The sequence below is a fragment of the Haemaphysalis longicornis genome, unplaced genomic scaffold, assembly GCF_048455015.1.
Source record: "Haemaphysalis longicornis isolate Haplotype H1 unplaced genomic scaffold, Haemaphysalis longicornis Haplotype H1 scaffold_7, whole genome shotgun sequence".
Classification (NCBI taxonomy): domain Eukaryota; kingdom Metazoa; phylum Arthropoda; class Arachnida; order Ixodida; family Ixodidae; genus Haemaphysalis; species Haemaphysalis longicornis.
The window spans coordinates 130,336,309-130,354,780 of record NW_027526422.1 but is presented as its reverse complement, the minus strand read 5'-3'; the positions used below and the strand labels follow the sequence as shown (position 1 = coordinate 130,354,780).

The following is an 18,472-nucleotide window of genomic DNA, read 5'->3' as shown; positions in this document are numbered from 1 at the left end:
GTCGGCGCGTTAAACACTACAATCAATCAATCAATTAATGCGAAAGCGACAAATACGGATATGGCTTTAGTTTGTATTTCTTCTGCTTTATCTTTTAGCCAAAAGCCAAGAATGATAAACAAGCCTATGAAAATGAAGTCGTTTGTCGATTCTATCAGACGCAACGGTTTTTCACCCATTATTTTGCAACAGTGCTCAGACGGGAGTTGATGGTGGGCAGAAATCAGCAATAGAAAACGTATGTGGTCAACAAATGATCCACCACTCACTATTAGGTGCTGTCCTCATTCGGAAACGTTCATAAGCGAAAAATTAGCGTTGAAGTTTAACGAACGAGATCAGCAGCCTTCAGTGAACCCCTAAGCGTCACTGTCGCATGATCCGTTGAACTAGTTTTCAACCAATGACTGAAGTCGACAGCTCGGCGCTTTTTTCTGCATGTTTTGGACTGAGTCCGAAATAAAAAGAAATGCGGATGGAAAGTGTTAATAGAGGCGCAGTTCGCGACGTCGGTGGTCTTCCTGGCGACACTTTTGGGCGTCTGTAATGTTAGGAACGCATTTGCAAAAAAAAGGTGAGTTGGTCACGCAGACACCTGCCAGCGACAGTCCATCGCATCGATGTCGGTCAACTTTCCCGTCAAGTGACTGCTTTGGGCTGCGACCTTAAAACCGTTGGCAAACGCCGAACATGGCTGCGGACTACCGGACATGACTGCTAAAACCCTTGACCACTGATATAAGTAGGGTGAAGCGAACCGAAATTACGTTTCATCCACCTATTTCAACTGAAGCTGCAATTCAGGGTTGAAAAAATTGAATGCAACGGCAATCCACGACCCTTGCTTATGGCGAATGGTGCAGATTCTGGTGCCCTTGTCCAGCAAAGTAGAGTGTGGAGCGCAGTTGTGTACCAGGAAGCTATTCTTCAAAGCGATGACATGGATGCAAATGACGCCTGCTAAAAGCGACTGAACGACGCCGTGGGCAATCAGCCTGTAGAAACAGCCTACAAAACAGATGACAGGGTTGGCCATGGTTTTGGCCTACTCAACCTGCAACGTGTGTTTTACCTATTCCCTACTACAAGGTTTTAGTCGCAGAAGAATTAGCTGAAATTATTCGCCGTTGCGTTACAGTCCCCTGGTTGGCATGATCCAGTATTTTTCCAGTTAATGTGAAGTATGGGCGCTTGTAGCATAGGCGATAAAAAACTGAGCTCTGCTTCATAGGAGAAGCTTTGCGGTCCTGCCTGGATGAAGAGATTAAACCAGGACACGAGCAGTGTGGCTATACCCTAACACATGAATGTGTTACTATGCCATTATACACCCAACAACACATGAACATGCTACTGTGCCGCAGCCCCTGAACCATCAGCGCTCGCCTTCCGGTATCAACGGGGATGCCCTCATAACCACTGAAGGTAACAAATATGCGTACAAGGTCTAGTTCTAGAATGTTCGTACTAGTTTCCTTTTGAGTCAACGGTTGCGGTTTGCACTCACTTGCATGCTATTGCAGACAGGGAAGATTCCATTCCGCACTCAAACAACAAGTGGTGTGAGTTCTATGGGCGACATGCATAGCTCAAGCGACACCTGCGTTGCAAATTTTCCAGCATGTCGAAGCTCTAACGACATACGCACGGCAATAAATACCAAATAACCACGTGATATCTGAGCCACGCAGCTGTTTCACAAGCAGCTGCGTGGCTCGGATCAGCTGCGTGGCTCGGATAATGCAGCAATCATGCAGCAAGCACCTAACGCACACAAACTACCTGGTTGCCCCTGAGACATCAACATACATATCCTTATCTAGACACACTGCGAGGCTTATAAGTGAAGCCTACGCAAGGATCCAGCTGTTTTGGTAATCTGAGAGAGCACGTTGAAATTTTGAAGAAATTTATTTACATGCTATTAAGTGCGAATGCACTTTATAAGCGACCCCAAACCATCCACCGCCGGCGGCGGCGGCGTCCGCAGTGCTCCTCTATATTTAAAAAAGAAACAGCATCCGGCGCCAGGTTTCGATCCGAGGACTTTGCGGCCGCAGCGCGACGCTCTACCGACCAAGCCACGGACGCGACGCTGATAACAAGTTAGTGACGCGCCTTATATCTTTAACGCATTCAAACTACGTCGTCAGCGGCGTGCGTTGGCGACTCAGCGGCGTTATAGCGGCTTGATAACTGCGTGGTGTACACGTGATACTACAAACCCGATGGAAGAGATGGAAGAGAAGGCGGCGAGGCGGTGGGCTGCGGGGGCCGAGCGCAAGCGCCGCAAGCGGGCCGACAACCGTGCATTCGCACTTTCACATTCTCCCCCTCGGGGAAATGCGGGGGAATTTTTTTGTGTTTTAGTATAGCAACTGCGACGAAATAAAAACAGTGCATATAAACGAATTTCATCATTTGAAATGCAACATGAATAATTAGACATTGACTGATAATTAGCGCCTTAGTTTATATATAGCCATTCTCTCAGAGTATGAGTATCTGGTCAACGTGCCTCTACTGCATTCTGCAAGAAAATAAACTGCGCATACTCACCAAGCAGGACGCAGCAGGCAACGAGAAGTGGAATCATGGTTCCCCCGTGTGCTTAGCTCTGCCTTTCGCCTGTTGGACAGTGAGCTACGCCGACCTCCAGCTTTCACGGCTTCTGCATTAAAAAATACAAAAAAACCCATCGAGATGGCTTAGTGAATGAAGCGATCTGCCGCTCAGCCATAAGACATCGGTTCGTTTCCCGCAGCAGGTGAAGTCTTTCTGACCGAGAAAAAACAATAATACTTGTTTTCGAGATATTGTGCACGCAAAAGATGCCCAAGGGGTTCAATTTAATCCGAAGTCATCCACTATGCCATTACTCATCGCCCTGGTGTCTCTCCTGTGCAATAAACCAAGCTATGTAGCTTTAGAAAAACAAAATGAAAATAATGGCCGCGTACCCGCTTGATTTCCCTGGAAGCTGTGACAGAGAACTAGTACAGCGTTCCTGCCACACGTAACGACCCCCACCGCTCATAGCCCTCCCTCAAAAGCCCCTCACGCTGGACTCATCATACTCTTCCTTCCATGTTCACATTCCCCCTCTGGCCCTTCTAATCTCTCCAATCCCCTCCTTTCTTCCCTCTATCCCTTCCTAACCTCCCCTACTTTCCCTCTCCTTCACATCGAGGGCTCCCACCAACCTTCACGTCTTGTCGTCGTAATCCTCTTCCGACTCGTTCCATTCCCACTTTCTCTCTCTCATTCTCGTTCTTCCCTTGCTTCTCCACTACCGAACTTCCGTGTCCTACTCCTTCAGCTCAGTTCGTTCTGCTCCATTCAATTTCAATCGTTCACCTATTGCCTCCTTTTTTTATGTCTGAATATTCCCCGACCTAGCCCCCTCTCCCTTACACCTTCTTGTAGACACTTCTTGTACACACTCAGAAATGTTCCATCATAGCGTTACACATGAATATGAAGAACAGCAATTTTTAAACGACGTGCAGAAGGGCAGTTTGAGCCTACAGCATGAACTGCTTGAAGTAATGGGTGAATATAACTGTGTTGGACAAGTTTTCAGTGCTGTTCCCAGTCACCACAAACCCGTAGCGGTGGCTCGATGGCTAAAGCGTTGTGCAGTTGGGCCCTGGGGGGCGAGTTCGCTCCTTGCCGCGACGGCTGTTTTTCTAATAGGGACAGAGAGAGAAAGCTTCTTTATTGAGAGCAATGATGTTCTCGTGGTAGTGGCGCCCTTTTCACGGCTATCCAGACACCCTCTCGGCTACAACCGCTCTTTAATCGAAGCGGAAGAAAAAAAACGCCCATGTGTCGAAATTAGATGCACGTTAAATATGCTCCGCTCTTCAAAATTAATCCGAAGCCCTCCCTCTCCTACAGTGCACCTGATAGCCAAGGCGTAGAACCGGCGTGTATAAAATATTCATCTTTTTTTCTAACAACAGAAAGAAATCCGTCGCGGAAGCCGCATAAGCTGGGTGTGAGGGGGAATTCATCAAGCATTTCCAAATAATAAACAGTAGCTTACCCCTATCCCTGGGGAGTATGGCGTACAATAATTCCGCTTAGGCGACGATGGTTATCGGGAGCAAATTCTGGTTCTTGCTAATGAAACAGAGAAGAGAACTTGGCTCAGCGAAAGCAGCCTTGGAACGAAAAATGGTTGGCGGAGCGTTTAAGGATTGGAAACTAGAGTTTTGGATGAGGCAGTTAACTCACTTTGCAGACATCACAGATGAAATCGGGGGAAAGAAGTTCGTTTGGGCTGGCGACGTAACGCGGAGAACTGACAGCCACCCGCATAACATAGGGAGTTACTTTAAAGCACCATATTAAATGTTCGTGGCAGCAGCGACAAGCGTGACGATGAAGAGCACTACACAAGACGCAACAAAAATGAATGCTTTTGTTACTTCGGAATCGAAGATAAAGAGCTTCTAAATTCAATTTTCGCACCTTCGTCGCCAGGGCCAAGTGAAGCGATCAGCAATAACAGGGGAAAGTTTACAGATTGCAGACGCTGCCGATGACTATGTTGGTCCCGATGATAGACTTGTTCGTTTCCTTGCGACGGGCGCTTGTTGTATCCCTCTATTGGATGAATTTGGGCGCTGACTTCGCAAGCTGGGTCGGAGGCAGAGACACAGGTTCAGATTACTGTTACATATTTCGCTTAGGCCACGCGAAATGAGCGGGGGCTCTTTATGGCTGTGCCCGGTGAAAAAGTGCTGAGCCGGCGAGGGCGGTGGCAGATGCAGCCGACGATCACGTAGCCGGCGGTGATGGACATGTTTGTTCCCCTGACACACACGTGCGTAAGTTAGGATGGCCCTCTGCGTTGAAACCGTGCGCTGACTCGGCAACCCGCGTGTAAGGTACACATACTTCGGATTCCTGTTCCACGGGTTCGTTGCAACTGCCAAGGGTCGTGTTCCACGCGAGCGTGAGACGAGGACGGGTAGATTGATAAGCAATGGGAAGACAAGTGACCGGTGAATTGCAGTTAGAGACCCAGTAGACAGTAGATTCAGCAGACACTCGTTGAAATTTAGAAATTTTGTACGTTTTACCCGCAAAAGCTACACTGAGGCTGTTTGGCGCGCTGTTGTGAACTGCCCCAGATTAATTTCGACCACATGGGCACCTTAAACGCGCGCCGAAATCAAAACGGGTGCTTTTGTTACCCACCTACATCAGAAAAAATGTCCGCCCTCATTACCAGAACTTGTTTTAAGGAGAAGCTTTCTTGCTCTGACGGATGGCGGTGTCGTTACCAAAGACGCTATGCAGGAAAGGCAAGTTTACACAATTATAGGGCACATGATGATGATGATGATGATGATGATGAAAACGACGACACAGGAAAGGAACGCTTCCGGTAGCCAGAATCGAACATGGGTCCTCACGTTCTGAAGCTCACGTCTATCCGATGTCGCCATTCCGACACGGTCGAAGCAGCTTGCATTTTAAAGCGAATTTTAACTCCTTGAACAAAGACGATGGGAGGGGGGAGTGATTAGTTTGCTGTGGTCTGAGTTTGGACTTTGACTCACAGGTGTTTTGCGCAGTGATCGTTGACGCTTGCATTGCAGCCGCTTTAACTTTGCCACTTCGCCCGCCCGCCAGAAAGCTTCGCGTTTTAACCATCCTCGTCGTTAAACGGAGAGAATTTGAATTTTTTGATGGCATTCTTACAAATTTCATGGGAACAGGCAAGCTGATGATTGCGTCTTTTATCTACGCGGGGTCATCCAAAACAAGATGATCGCGGTCGGAGAAGCAATGCAAGTTACATGCTCAGCTGCAAACAAAGGGCATTCCATGTACGGCCGAGTTAATGTGCCAACTGTACTGGTAGCCTGGCTGCCTCTTGTGCGCCGAACTAATGAACAAACACGCAGCTCGTGATTGCGGATTCTTTATGTAAGACGTCACTAACATGTGGCAATAGCGATGGTGACCACACAAGGCGAGATATCAACGTCCCAGTAAGGGTACCCGCCGTCATCATTCACAAGACAAAGCATGCTTTCACGGTACTTGGCCATCAATCAACTGGCAACTGGCAAGTGGATTTCCGCGGCGTTATCGCCAAGAAAAACCATCGGGCTGACGTGCGAATTTCTTCAAGCTATAGAAATGGTAGGAAGAGGCGCACCTTGCATCAGCACAACGTTAACGCCGCTCTCGGAAAAAGAAAAGCTTTTTATGCGTACCTCAGCACCAGGTCAAGGCGTTACGGGGCGTACAACGGTTCCAGATAGGATTAAACTGTCCAGGTGGCCGTGTCAGTGCTCTGCGGAATCGCATTTTAAGCGGTTTAGTTGTGCGAGGGCGCGCGTTGTCTCATCTCGCCAAAGAGCGGCTGTCATTCTGTCATACTTTGAGCCATGTCAATAAAGACGGCAGTGCGAAAGAATGTCGCTCGAGCAAAAAAGAACATTATTAAGCAACATCTAGAACGATCGGGGTTGTAAGGCACACTAGTGCTCTATGAAAGTCAATGGGCGAAATAATGAGATGACAGCAATGAAGGTCGTTGCTTTTCAACGCCCGGCGGCGGCGGGAAGGTTAGACGCAGTGGAATCTATATAAGAAAAAAATTGGTTCTACGTCTGTAAATCTGCACGGACATCCTATACCATTATCGCCGGCATCGCATCATTAACCCTCCTCCCCATCCATTACTCAATACACAACTCATGAATGTGGCGCCGAATCCAAACACAGACTGACCTCAACAGGACGATTTTACATCACATTTCACCAACTGTTTTTTCCTACAACTGCACAACATGCAATACACCAGACACCACCTATCACCTCGTATGGGAGTGCGTCAAACATTCCTACCCAATTCCATCACCTACATTGGAGCAGTGGGAGCACAGGCTGACCAGCTTCCATGTCGATGATCACGAGTACCTGATCTCCCGGGCGCGGGCTGCTGGGCGGCCTGAAGGCGGCCTGGTCTGAGGCCACCACCCACCCTCCTTCCCCTTCCCCTTCCCCTTTCCCTTAAAAATAAATTTTATTCCACCTTCGCCTCCGACGTCTGTAGCTACAAATGGGATGGCACCGTGCGGAGTGGAGGGCTCCGGATTATTCCTGACCCCCTGAGCACTTTAAAGTGCGCCGAAATATCGATAGACTAACGTTCCTCGTTTCTGTTTTTGGGATTGACCTTTAGGCAATGGACATATGTGCCTTATGAGATGAAACATCTAGCGATTTTTGTCGTTGAATGCTCGTATGAGTCCGCATACCAAGAACCCCCCCCGCCCCCCCCCCCCCCCGTAGCTAGATAAAAATTACAACAGTGCCACTCACGTGAAAGCTGTCGGGAAGGGCGGGTCCCGCCACGAGGGGCTGTGGCGCCCTCTTTTGATGAGTTTCAGTATCATCCTGACGTTGATACCTACAGTAGTCGACTCGACGCAACAATCATGTCGACGCGACAATCGAGCACACGTGGCGGTGTGCATGCATTTGTGAAGCGCGTGAACTTATGTTGGTTCAGTGTATTACCAGATGTATCACCTAGTCATTTTTCCTCGAAAATGAAATAAGGTATCGAGGGCGGGTAAAAGTGCAATCACATTCGTGGGTTGCTTGTGTCACGAGAATAGTTATCGGTAGTCATTATTCGATGATAGGCAAGGTCAGAGGCCTTGTTCGTTCCCTTTCCCTATCCCCCTTCTGCGCACGCCTGCTATCCGAGAGACCCCTGTTCCGGGACCCTCCCCGTACGGCAAACTACATTCCCTGTCGTGAAGCGAGGTTTTAAACTACCGCGACCGGCCTGGTGTGCCGCCGGTTACGCAAATCTACGCTTAGGCATCCCTCCAACGTCAGGCGGTGTGTTCGACGGCCCGTTTGCCTTCGAGGCCGCCTTAACAACCGGGCATTCCCGCCTCCATGCGTCCATGTAAGCAGGAATGGACAAGTTGCAGTTCAATGCATTAGTAACTGCAGAATGCTTCACACCCTTTTGCTCATTTCATGGTTCCCCTATAGGGCTGTTTGGCTCACGAAACTCCTGAGTGAGTTAACTCGTGAGCTACCCGCGTCGTCGCCTCGCTCACGTATATTCTGACATTGGCTTCACGGATGCCTTCGTGCCTTCTTTGTGAAGATGATGAACAGGGGGACGCAACTCAGAACATGCACTTCAATCCGAATAGTTAAAACAGACACAGACATCAACAGCCTTTAGCATGGAGACATCAAGAGTGCTGAAAGTTTCACAGTTGCAAATTTTCAGTTCAGATTTACGATTCCATCCCAGCCTTGTGCAATTAAGTCATGTTTTCTCCCACAAGCAACTGTCGCCGCCAGCTGTAGCCCAATGTGGGCGGTGTAAGTGAACTTCCTAAAACAAATATTAGCGGTGAAATAGGGTTTAACATGAGCATGTAAAACACCAATGGTGGCCCGTAGCCCCCAAAACACGAAGTTTTCTTCGAGTAGCAAGGACCATATGAAGACACACTATAGGAAAAAACGCAACCTATATTGGACACACAGCTAAGGAAGGGGTGCTCAGGTGCGCCCTGCCGTATATTTCATTGCAATAAATTCCCTGCTGTTCACTTGGTCGTGCTTGAGCGGGGACTCTTTTTAAGGCCAACTTCTATGCAGAGAAAAAGTGGAGAAAAAGTGGCGAACGACTCTCGCCGGCCGAGCGGTCGTCGGCTTCGAAAAAAATTGGCTCCAATCCACGCTGGTTGGAAAGCAAAGTTGTAAACGACACCCACAACAGTCGCCCATGTGTCGTCACTTGAATCCACACACTTGGCTCGAGAAAGAGTGAAACCAGAGATTCTGCCAGCCGTTCCCTGGGATTCGCGGGGGCGCCGTCCCGAGCACAGCAACGTCGGCCACGGCCGTACTCGAGCGGTGGACGGCGCCGCTGTAGCTCGGCCGTGCGTCGGAAGGAAGAAAACGGAGAGGAGCGTCATTCCAAGGATGAGACAGCGGAACCTAGCCATCCTGGTGTGCTAGCTCGGGGCTACATCACCACGCGACACAAGCGCGGATACCGAAACAATCCCACATGTTAGCTTAGTGAGTCCCATTTACACAGATTTAAACTAAATGGTTTCGTAAGTTTGAGAATTGCGAGAAAGCTGAAGGAACTTTTATAATCGCTATTTGTCGGAATCAGTTGCTGCATTCCTGTTCTGTAATACCTGTTAGAACGCAACCGAATTGCTATTCAGCAATTAAGGAAACGGAGTCCCATTTGTTTCAAACAGTGCGCCAAAAGGTGGCGTTTCTCTTGCGGCCAGGGTCTTTAAGTGGTCTCTACATTTCGCTTTCCCGCCCTGCAAACCAATCCCGTTGGACCATTTAATTCCGTCGGGTCGGGGTTACCCTGAACACGTTAATCAAGCCGTGCGAAGGAAGCACGAAATGGACGCGAAGTTGCGCCAAGACAGGCCCAAAACAACCACCGCTAAAGCAGACCACAAAGCCGATGGAAGGGTCTCGACGACGTGCCCACCGGGGTGACCATGGGGAACGCTGGGTTCTAGTGCTTTATCGCCGCGGCATCTAAACTGTGCTCCGTGAGTTAAAAGCGCCCTCCGCCTCCCTAGCCGCGTTGGGAGTTTCTTGTCCCGCACGCCACGAAAGAATCGTTGGCTGGTAGAGATAGAAAGCTTTGCTTTAAAAACGCCTGTTCAGTTGCTCGATCCGGACGGAAGCGGCGCATAGGACGGCTGGAGTTCGACGCCTCCCAAAGCTGCCAAGCGTACTGTGAGGGGACACAAATCGGAAACCTTAACGTCGCCAATCCAACAACCAAAATTTCTCGCGGATCGGAAACCGGCACCACGGGATGAAGCCAGATAACCTAATCTGGTTAGTCGAAGAATTCGTTGTAAGCCGCGTAGCCTACGTTGCCCCATTCATGAAGCTCAGGATGGAAGTGGATGAAATAGATGTCATTATCAGGAAGGCCCTGATCACGAGCAGGCCCTATGGCAAATACAGGCGGCGTTGAGTAGGAATACCCGTCGCTACTTCTAATGAGAAGTTCGAGGCACTGGGCATGCACAGTAGTACCCTGGGCGAGATGATCGAAGCTCGGAGGATCGTACAACTGTAAGGGTTCCCCAACAGCCCGACTTGGCGACACCTTTTAATGGGTGATGGATAGTGGACGTAGATGGCCAACTACGTCTGCGGTAACCTTCGCTGCTTTTCGAGCAATCCAATTGAACTTTTGGAGGATATGAATAATGAATATCTAGTAACCGTTTGCGAAATGTACAGAAATATTTAACAGCTTCTAAGAAAAATTCTAAAGTGTTTGAGTTTTTTTCTCGGCTTTACGAACTGTTTTTAAAAAAATTTGTACAGGCGCAGGGCTGAACCCTTTTCTACATACGTTAAATGCGTCAGGCTTGCTATTGAACCCGAATGATAATGGTGAAAATAACCTTTGATCTTTAAAAAAAATATTCACATAGCGCGAACCCAAATTTCAATCATTTTGTACAGAAAAAGTGCAGATAAAAAGAAATATTGGCGAGAACATACTTATTCTGGTTCAGAATCAGAATATAGCATTGATAAACAACTCACAGAAAATTGGTCTCAGAAGTACAAATAGTTGAAGAGAAAATGTTCCATGTTTCAGCACAATTTTTTTTTTTCAGAAATCCCACTTCAAATTTCTCGTCCCATTTTCTTTCAGATTGTCGCTTCCTGTGCGGATTCTGAGAGAAGCGAGGCAATTCTACTAGGACAGTAGCATTTTAGCGTGAAAGGTCGCTGTAATAGGTCGAAAAAGAATCCAATTACGTGCGCGCAAAAAGAGGAGGAGGAGGTAGCCTTTATTGTGGCAGGAAGACTCTACGTCAAGTGGGGGAAGGGGAAATAGAAGGGGGGGGGTTGTAACTTGGGACATCTTAAATGCGTACAGTTCGACCCAAAACAGGTGGGCTCCTTAAGAATGCTGAAGAGGCCGCGTGGGGTGAGGAGAGCAGGCTCACGACTCTAGACTGCTCGCGCTAGACCACTTTTTAGGGAAAAGTGTGCAATTAAAGCCAGCATGGAGGGTTCCAGTGTACGAGGGTCGATGTAAAGAGAGGCTGTATTTGGAGGAGGCTTGAAGGTTCTGTAGCGCACGAACTTCGGGCAGTGCCAAATTAGGTGCTGGAGATTGGCGGGAGTGGGGGAGGCGCAGAAGGGACATCGAGGCGGTAGAGACGGGGTGCACCATTTCCGGAAGGTCTCAGGGGTAAGGCTAGCATTAGCAAAATATTTGTTTATGAAAATTTCGGCTGATCTTGGGAGCGGAGGCAGGGCGGATAAAAAGCCGGTTGGAGTCAGGGCCTTGAGGCGGTCTTTTTTTTCCTTTTTGTAACGTAGAAGCTGTATCGCTGGTGGTAATGTCTCAGTAGGTGGAGGAGCCAAGTCGGGTAGCAGCGGAGGACTAGAGGTTATACACTCCCGCGCAGCCGAGTGGGCTGCCTGGTTCCCCGGTGATGACCCCTCATGTCCAGGTGACCAGTCGATGCGAACATGAATGCCGCTAGATTTCAGGATGGAGATCTGATGAATGATTTTGTTGGCGATGGTATTGGTCGACGTAGGACATTTTAGAGTCTGTAGGGCTTCGAAAGAGTCTGTCAGGATGCGTATCTGGGAAGGCACGGAGGAGTCAAAGTCAAACATGAGGTAGTCTATTGCTTGAACAATAGCATGGAGTTCTGCTTCGAGGATGGTAGCACATGGAATATTAAGGGATCGTTTTCCTTGGATGGAAGGGAGGTCCGGAGAAGCCCATGCGGTGCCAACTAGCGGAGGAGAAATGCTCGCGTCGGTGTAAATGTCGATTTCGTTGGGGAGTTTACGGTTTCGGAGAGCGTTGATGCGGGCAGCGCGGACGGGGCGGGCGTTGCGCGGGACGAGATGGGTGGCCGTAGAGTCCGTGACAGAAGGGCGGCTCCACGGAGCGAGAGGCGATGGGATGTCGGGGGGTTCAGTCGTATGGGTTGAAAACTAGCTGTTATAGGAGTACCGGCGAGAAGAATGAAATTGTGGAGATCCATGGTGTCGGCGAGAGAGCTTCCTCGAGCAGATGGGCGGCTGTAACCCCATTGTGGGTGAGGGGCGTTGAAGTCACCACAAATGAGTATTGGAATATTTGGGTGACGGGTGACGAGAGGCGGGATCCAGGCAAACTCGGAGGAACGTGAGGAACTGTCGATAGGTTTGTAGTAGGCTGAGACGAGAATAGTTTTGCGGCCAGAAGGGAGGCGTGTTAAAACTGGTAGAAGACCTACGTAACGTGAACAAACATTTCGCAATGCATACGCAATACAATTTTAACTGGCGCGGCGCCATTACGGCACATACTGAACCAGCGGAAAATTCAAGGCACTATGCGCTATATTTGTGAGTAATTATAAAAATAAACGTTATTACGTATTTTTGAATAGAAAATAAGAAGGTAAATACCACTGTGTGTCACACGAAACCTGCAGCGACTAGGCGGAGCCGTACGGGGGTGCGTTTGGTGCCATTTATAAATGACTTCCAGTGAGCATCCAAGGATGCGACTTCTTGGGGGCGCTCTTGAAGGACGATAAAATGTTTTGGCACTGTAAAAAAATTGCAATGTGGTTTTGCCCTTCATTCCCCCAAGGTCCTTTAGCATCAACTATGAATCTAGATCTGGACCAAAAGTGGGCATCCCAACCAGTGGCGTGGCCAGAAATATACGTCGGGGGTGTCATACGTCACGGCGAAAATAAAAAAGAAATGGAAAGAAACAGAGACAGTTCCGGAAACCTAAGCAATATACAGTAGAAGCCCGCTTATGCGTACCTCTCCATGGCTATAACGTCGTGTTAACGCGGCCCCACTAGACAACCGTGTATTACAATACCACTTAGTACGTCGTCATAGCACGACATTCGTGATTTATACGTTGCGATTATAGGGGGAAATAATAAACATTTAGCTAAAGTGATAAAAGCGGTCGGGCAAAATAATTAAAAAAAATCCACTGAACTGCGAAATGCCAAACCGGGGGTGTTGGAGCATCGCAGGAATCCAGGAAACAAGAGAGCACGGAAAAACAGCTATAAACATCATCATCATTGTCACCGTCACAGTTGTCGCTACCCTATTCGTACTGGAATAACCACTCGTAACTGCCCCCGTGAACATTGTTGCAGCTATTTTTCGGTGGAGAGTTTACCATGTTTCAGACTTTGTTTGCCATTACCAGGCTTATTCATGGCGTCAAGAAAACGGAAACCCCTCTCGTTTAAAGACAAACTTGACGCCTTGCGGGTGGTCAAAAAGGAACGCCGCGAGAGGGCTTGAACTGCCACTGTTGACTTAGAATTCAATTGTAGAACACGATTTAATTGGACGTTGTACACAGATACTTGACCATTTTCGGAGATGAGGACAGCCACAAGGCGAGATAACAATTAGAGATGGCCAATGGCATTTCAAAGGTCTGAAAAAGCGCTTTGCTTGTTTCAATTAAGTTGTTATACTTTAAAAATGCAAAGTAAATTTACTGTGTGTTTCCGTCATGGCTTCTGTCTTTTTTATAATGTTTAGCAGCATATTTTTGCAGTACTAATGGCATGCTCGTGCTAAGCGTTTTCCTGCCACTCCTTTTCCTTTCTCGCGGTCCCGTAAAAACGTATAAGCGGTGTTCTACTGAATGCGATTTTTCAGCGTGAATAAATTTCGGGTGGTGCTCTGACACCGAAACACACCCATGGCTTCGCCCATGATCCCAAATGAGATCAGGACGAACAGATACGTTCCGCCACTGCCTACGTTACGTGCACGTACACCGTACACAACGCGGAACGCTGAGGAGCTGAATCCCAGGTACTGCAAAAAAATGGCCGCGTATCTGCTCCTTTTGTTGCACTAGCGCCCTTGCCAAGTAAAAGTCTCCCTTCTCTTTCCCGTTCTCCTCTCATGCTGTTCCTATCCTCTCTCGTTCTTCCCAAGATAACACTCTACAGGTTTGCTCAAGTCAATTTAAATTTACCGCGTTCCACTGCTCCTCCAAGTCGGGTGTCTCGATGCCAGCGCTGCGTACGGCAGAGACGCGCGTGAATTTTGGTACCCTACTGCGACGTTTATAGAACCACGTTGCTCTACTGCCCGAGCGTTCCAAACGGAACGTGGATCCCACCCAGTGGAACTTTTTGTTGCTATTGCCGTTTGATTACTTAAATGCCGCTGGAGGTAGCGCTGGCAGCAGCAGGCGAGAATTTTCTGCCGTTGATGTAGTATTTCATTTGCTATCGCAAAAGCAAGCATCCATAAATTTTTAATAAAGGAACACTGCAAATATCACTTATGTATTGTTTTGCTGCCTTATATTTGCGTAATGTCTTGTTCTTGTTCCCCAATGTTGAAAAGCATGAACACTGACACTGGACTTAGACGCCTAGACTTGGCTGTGAGCATATAAGACTATTGCGTAGCTTAGGTTTCACTTTGGCCGGGTGGCTGACTCGAGTCACAGAGACAGAAAGACCAACATTTCTGCGTATAAGTAGCCCAAGAAAGACTATCCTCTTAAAAAAATGTCGTTTCAAATCGCGCGCCATCAGCCGCAAAGGGTTCGCACAACATCCGACAGATGGCGACGAGTGTACTGGCCAGTAGGAAGACGCAGTGAAACATCCCCCTCGCGAGGGGCACGATCAAATGCAGAGCATTTCCGGGGGCGCACGACGTTAAGTAGTTTGCGTTACGTTAATGTTTTTGCACTTGTGGCAACTGCTAACGAGAGAGCGCTCGTCAGCAGTAATTTGAATGAGTCAACGATATAAGGCGCGTTCGTAGCGTCCCGTTCTGTGTCGGCTTTGTGGCGCAGTGGGTAGAGCACCATGTACATTGCGTTCCGCCCGCAGGGTCGAGGGATCGAAACCTGGCGCCGGATAGTATTTTCTTTTATATAGTGTAGGGGGAGGGGTGCGGACAACGACGGCGTGGACTACGACGGGACAACGCGGGTGACATCGTGAGTTACTGAAATGCTCTGCATTTAAAATATTCGGGAGGTCTAAGGACGCAGGTTCGCGTGGACGCCGCTGATTACGACTATCGTGACGCCATGGCCGTAGCCATGCGAAATCGGCAAGTTGATTCAAACGCTTCCGCAACGATGATTACGACGTTGCTGGAAGCCGTGGAGGAGGCATCCTGCAAACAAAATTTATACTCGGCAACTACAAGTCAACAATCCCACATTTATCAAGGGGACGCATCATCGGAAGCACTCAAAATGCTTCTGGCCGGTTTTCGCGGCGATCGAGCCCTCTCCAGTCCCCCGTGGAACTAGGACCCGTACGTACGACCTGGCTCGAACCAACCGAGCGGACGCCGACGATTCCGGCGTTGACGCGCACTTGTTTAGCCGTTCGGGGGAGGGCAAGCTGGTGTCTTATTGACACATGCTTGATCATTGCATTCTTGAAACGGCCTAATACCGTGCACCACACAGAACTTTATCTGAGCGGCAATCGGTGGAATGGCGTTTGCTCCATACCAAAACTTTTCCCAAACCCTACACAGCCAAAGGCAAAATTTGTAGAAGCAGAGCGGACGAACACCACATGGTTTGGTCGTTTGATCGTTCTCTGGAGACATACACATGTCTCCAGAGAAAGAAGTACAAGGGTGACAAATCGGGTGACCTAGGCGGTCATGGCGTGGTTCCACTATGGCCAATCTATTGCTTGGGATAAGGCTCTCGATGAATTTAATTGGCGGTGAAGAAAAAAAGTGGTTGATGCCTCTATCATAGAAATCGGTAAAACACGAAAGTGAAATGTGCCTCCACTGAAGCATTTAAATGTTTATTGGGTATCCACATGGACTTGCACATCGCTATTCATATTACGTCGGTATGGCACCGTGAGACAAATCAACGTTAGACAATGGATTGCACGCGCCGGAACACTGCCTAAATCAGAATGAAACCACAGCCACTTCAAACTCGTGTGAACGAAACCGAACAAAAACCTAAACCTAAAGCAGTAGGTGGCAGAGGGTGCCTCAATTCACCCGCGTCCCGTGTACATGAAGACGCTTAGGATGCCTCGATGCCAGCGCCGCCGTACAGTGTGGTGACACCCTTTGAACGGTCCCGTGCCGCCGCTATTGGGTCAAAGTGCTCATCGCGTTGTGCTTTTCGTTTCCCGCAAAACCCAGCAACGCGAAACAGATAAGATGATTCAAACTTCGCGAGTGAACAGCGTTGCGGCGATAATTTTAGCGTGGTTTTGATACATTGACTTGTTGAGGCGGCGAGCGAGTCACCCAAAATGGCGGCGCCAGCGTATACGTGACTCCACCCTGTGCGGCGGACGCGTGTGAATCGAAGCACCCTGAAGACACTGGAATCCAGTCCCCAACTGTCGGCGCTCATTACCGTCATGATGAACTACTTCGCTTCGCCTCTCCTCGACGGCAGCCCCATCTCAATACAGAAAGCAGTGGGAAAGATATAAGGCGTGTTCGTAAACCTACTTGAGCTTCAATTCATAGCCCAGCTGGCATACCTCCGGTTGCGGCGAGAGAGTTCGTGGCTCGAATCCGGGCGGAGCCGCACCAATGGGAATTTTTCTGGCGACGTCATTTTCGTGACGGATATGACACCGGTGCGATCTTGTGTACGCGGGCATAAAACACTTTCCTGTTCAAATGCGGCAGGTATCCGTCATGCTGGAACCAAAGCTTTTTCAACACAGCCAGTGGCAACTCTGAAGCAAACTCGGCAACGACGTCTTTTAAGACGCACTGCCTGTCCTTTTTCCACTAAGGTTTCCTTCGATGAAGTAAGGACGAACAATACGTCCGTTATAAATGCCACACAATACGTTCGCTGACCACCTTACCTGGAGTTTAGGCTCACGAAGCCAGCGGGGGTTCTGATTTCACCAAATAATGTCTGTTGTGCAAATTGACATTCGAATCCCTACAAAATTGGGCATCCTTGTCCAAAGCACTCTTTGAGAAATTTGTGATGTTTCTCACATTGAATAAGACGCCAGTTGCAAAAATAGAGGCGTTTTTAGACATTAGGCTTTAGACTTTAGACTTTAGGCATTTTTAGGGTGTGGGTGGTAGGTGTGTCTTGGAAGTGACCTCCAAACTTAAGCTGGGCTCGCGCCATATGTGCTGGCAATTTCCCTGACGCTTGCGTCTAGCCTGACAGCGGCGTATTCCAGCATATCGATGTCAGAATCATAGGTTTCACTGGCTGGACGCTTTCTTTTTTGTGCATGGACTGATTTAGTGGTCCTAAAGGGTCATTCCACGCCAAACGTCTAGGTCTGGCGGTCAACTATCCCCAATTATTCTGAAAAAAAAATCTGTGTTTACTATCGTGTTTCAGAACAGCTGTGGTTGTAATATTTCGCGAGGAAACATTTGTTACTCCACATGACAACCCTTCAAAGACACTTTGCTTGTCAAAACGGTGTCAACTTTGTAGATTTATTTTAAACATCCTGGACGAGATGGAAAGAGGAAACTCTAGTCATGGCACATGTGTTTTCGGGTATCTTCGGGCAATTCAGACGAAATGTCATTGAACTGTATTTTCTTCTTGTTTTTGCAAAAGGAATGCAGCTGAAATGGCGCGATTTCAAGCAAGGCGCAAGCGAAACAAAAAAAATGTTTGAAGTAAAATTACTTGGTGTACTTTATTACAAAATGAATTTTGTAGCATTCAATGCCTTTTTTGAACAATAAGCTCCAAATTCTGCATAAACACAGTGTTGACACAGATTCGGACGTAAATTTTCAAATGTGGCAATCCTAATAAAAATAAGCGGGATAATTTTTTGAGTAGACCGTCTGTTGAACTTTATGTTTACAGAAAATCACTATTGCAAATGTTGTTTGAAGAGAGATTTTTTTTTCTTTGAAATGTGATTCTCACGTGTCTGTTGCGGGTTGCTGCCTATGTCTGCTTCGCTGCCAACTACCCTGACACCACTGTTCATTACGGCCACGCAGTGAGCTGTCAGGATCTAAGATGAGTCCTGCCCTTTACCAAGTACCCGCCACAGGTGGCTCAGTGGCGAAGGCGTTACGGTGCTGATCCCACGTTCCATCCCAAACATGGTGGCTGCATTTGTGGTGGAGGCGAAAATGCGAAAACCGCTGTGTGTCGAGATATAGGCGCACGTTAAGGATCCCCAGGGGGCCAAAATTAATCCGGACTACTCCACTACGGCGCGTCTCATACCCCACGAGTATCTTTGGCGTGTTAAACGCCACAATCCTTTACCGAGTGCTGCTGTAGCAGATGTTCAAAACGACACTTCCTCTGAACCCTGGAGCAGCTGCTGTACCCGGAGGCGCGCTGTGTGCCTTCTACAGTTAATCGGCAACAAGCCGGTCCTCCGATCCGTAGAATACATGTATTTGCATCCAATTACCG

The 18,472-nt window shown here is 48.4% G+C and overlaps 1 protein-coding gene across 6 annotated transcripts in view; it reads right to left on the bottom strand.

The window, feature by feature from the left end:
• Nucleotides 1-18,472, bottom strand: part of LOC144146984 (2-Hydroxyacid oxidase 1-like) — a 430,316-nt gene that overhangs the window by 387,485 nt on the left and 24,359 nt on the right. For 3 of the 6 annotated variants that reach the window (XM_077678979.1, XM_077678976.1, XM_077678978.1), the window contains one exon: nt 2,560-2,671. In XM_077678979.1, the coding sequence (XP_077535105.1) occupies nt 2,560-2,596 (37 nt within the window). In that variant the 5' untranslated portion in view covers nt 2,597-2,671. Of the gene's footprint in view, nt 1-2,559; nt 2,672-4,476; nt 4,722-18,472 lie in introns of those variants that run through there. The other 3 variants (XM_077678980.1, XM_077678975.1, XM_077678977.1) reach the window with 3 other exon arrangements.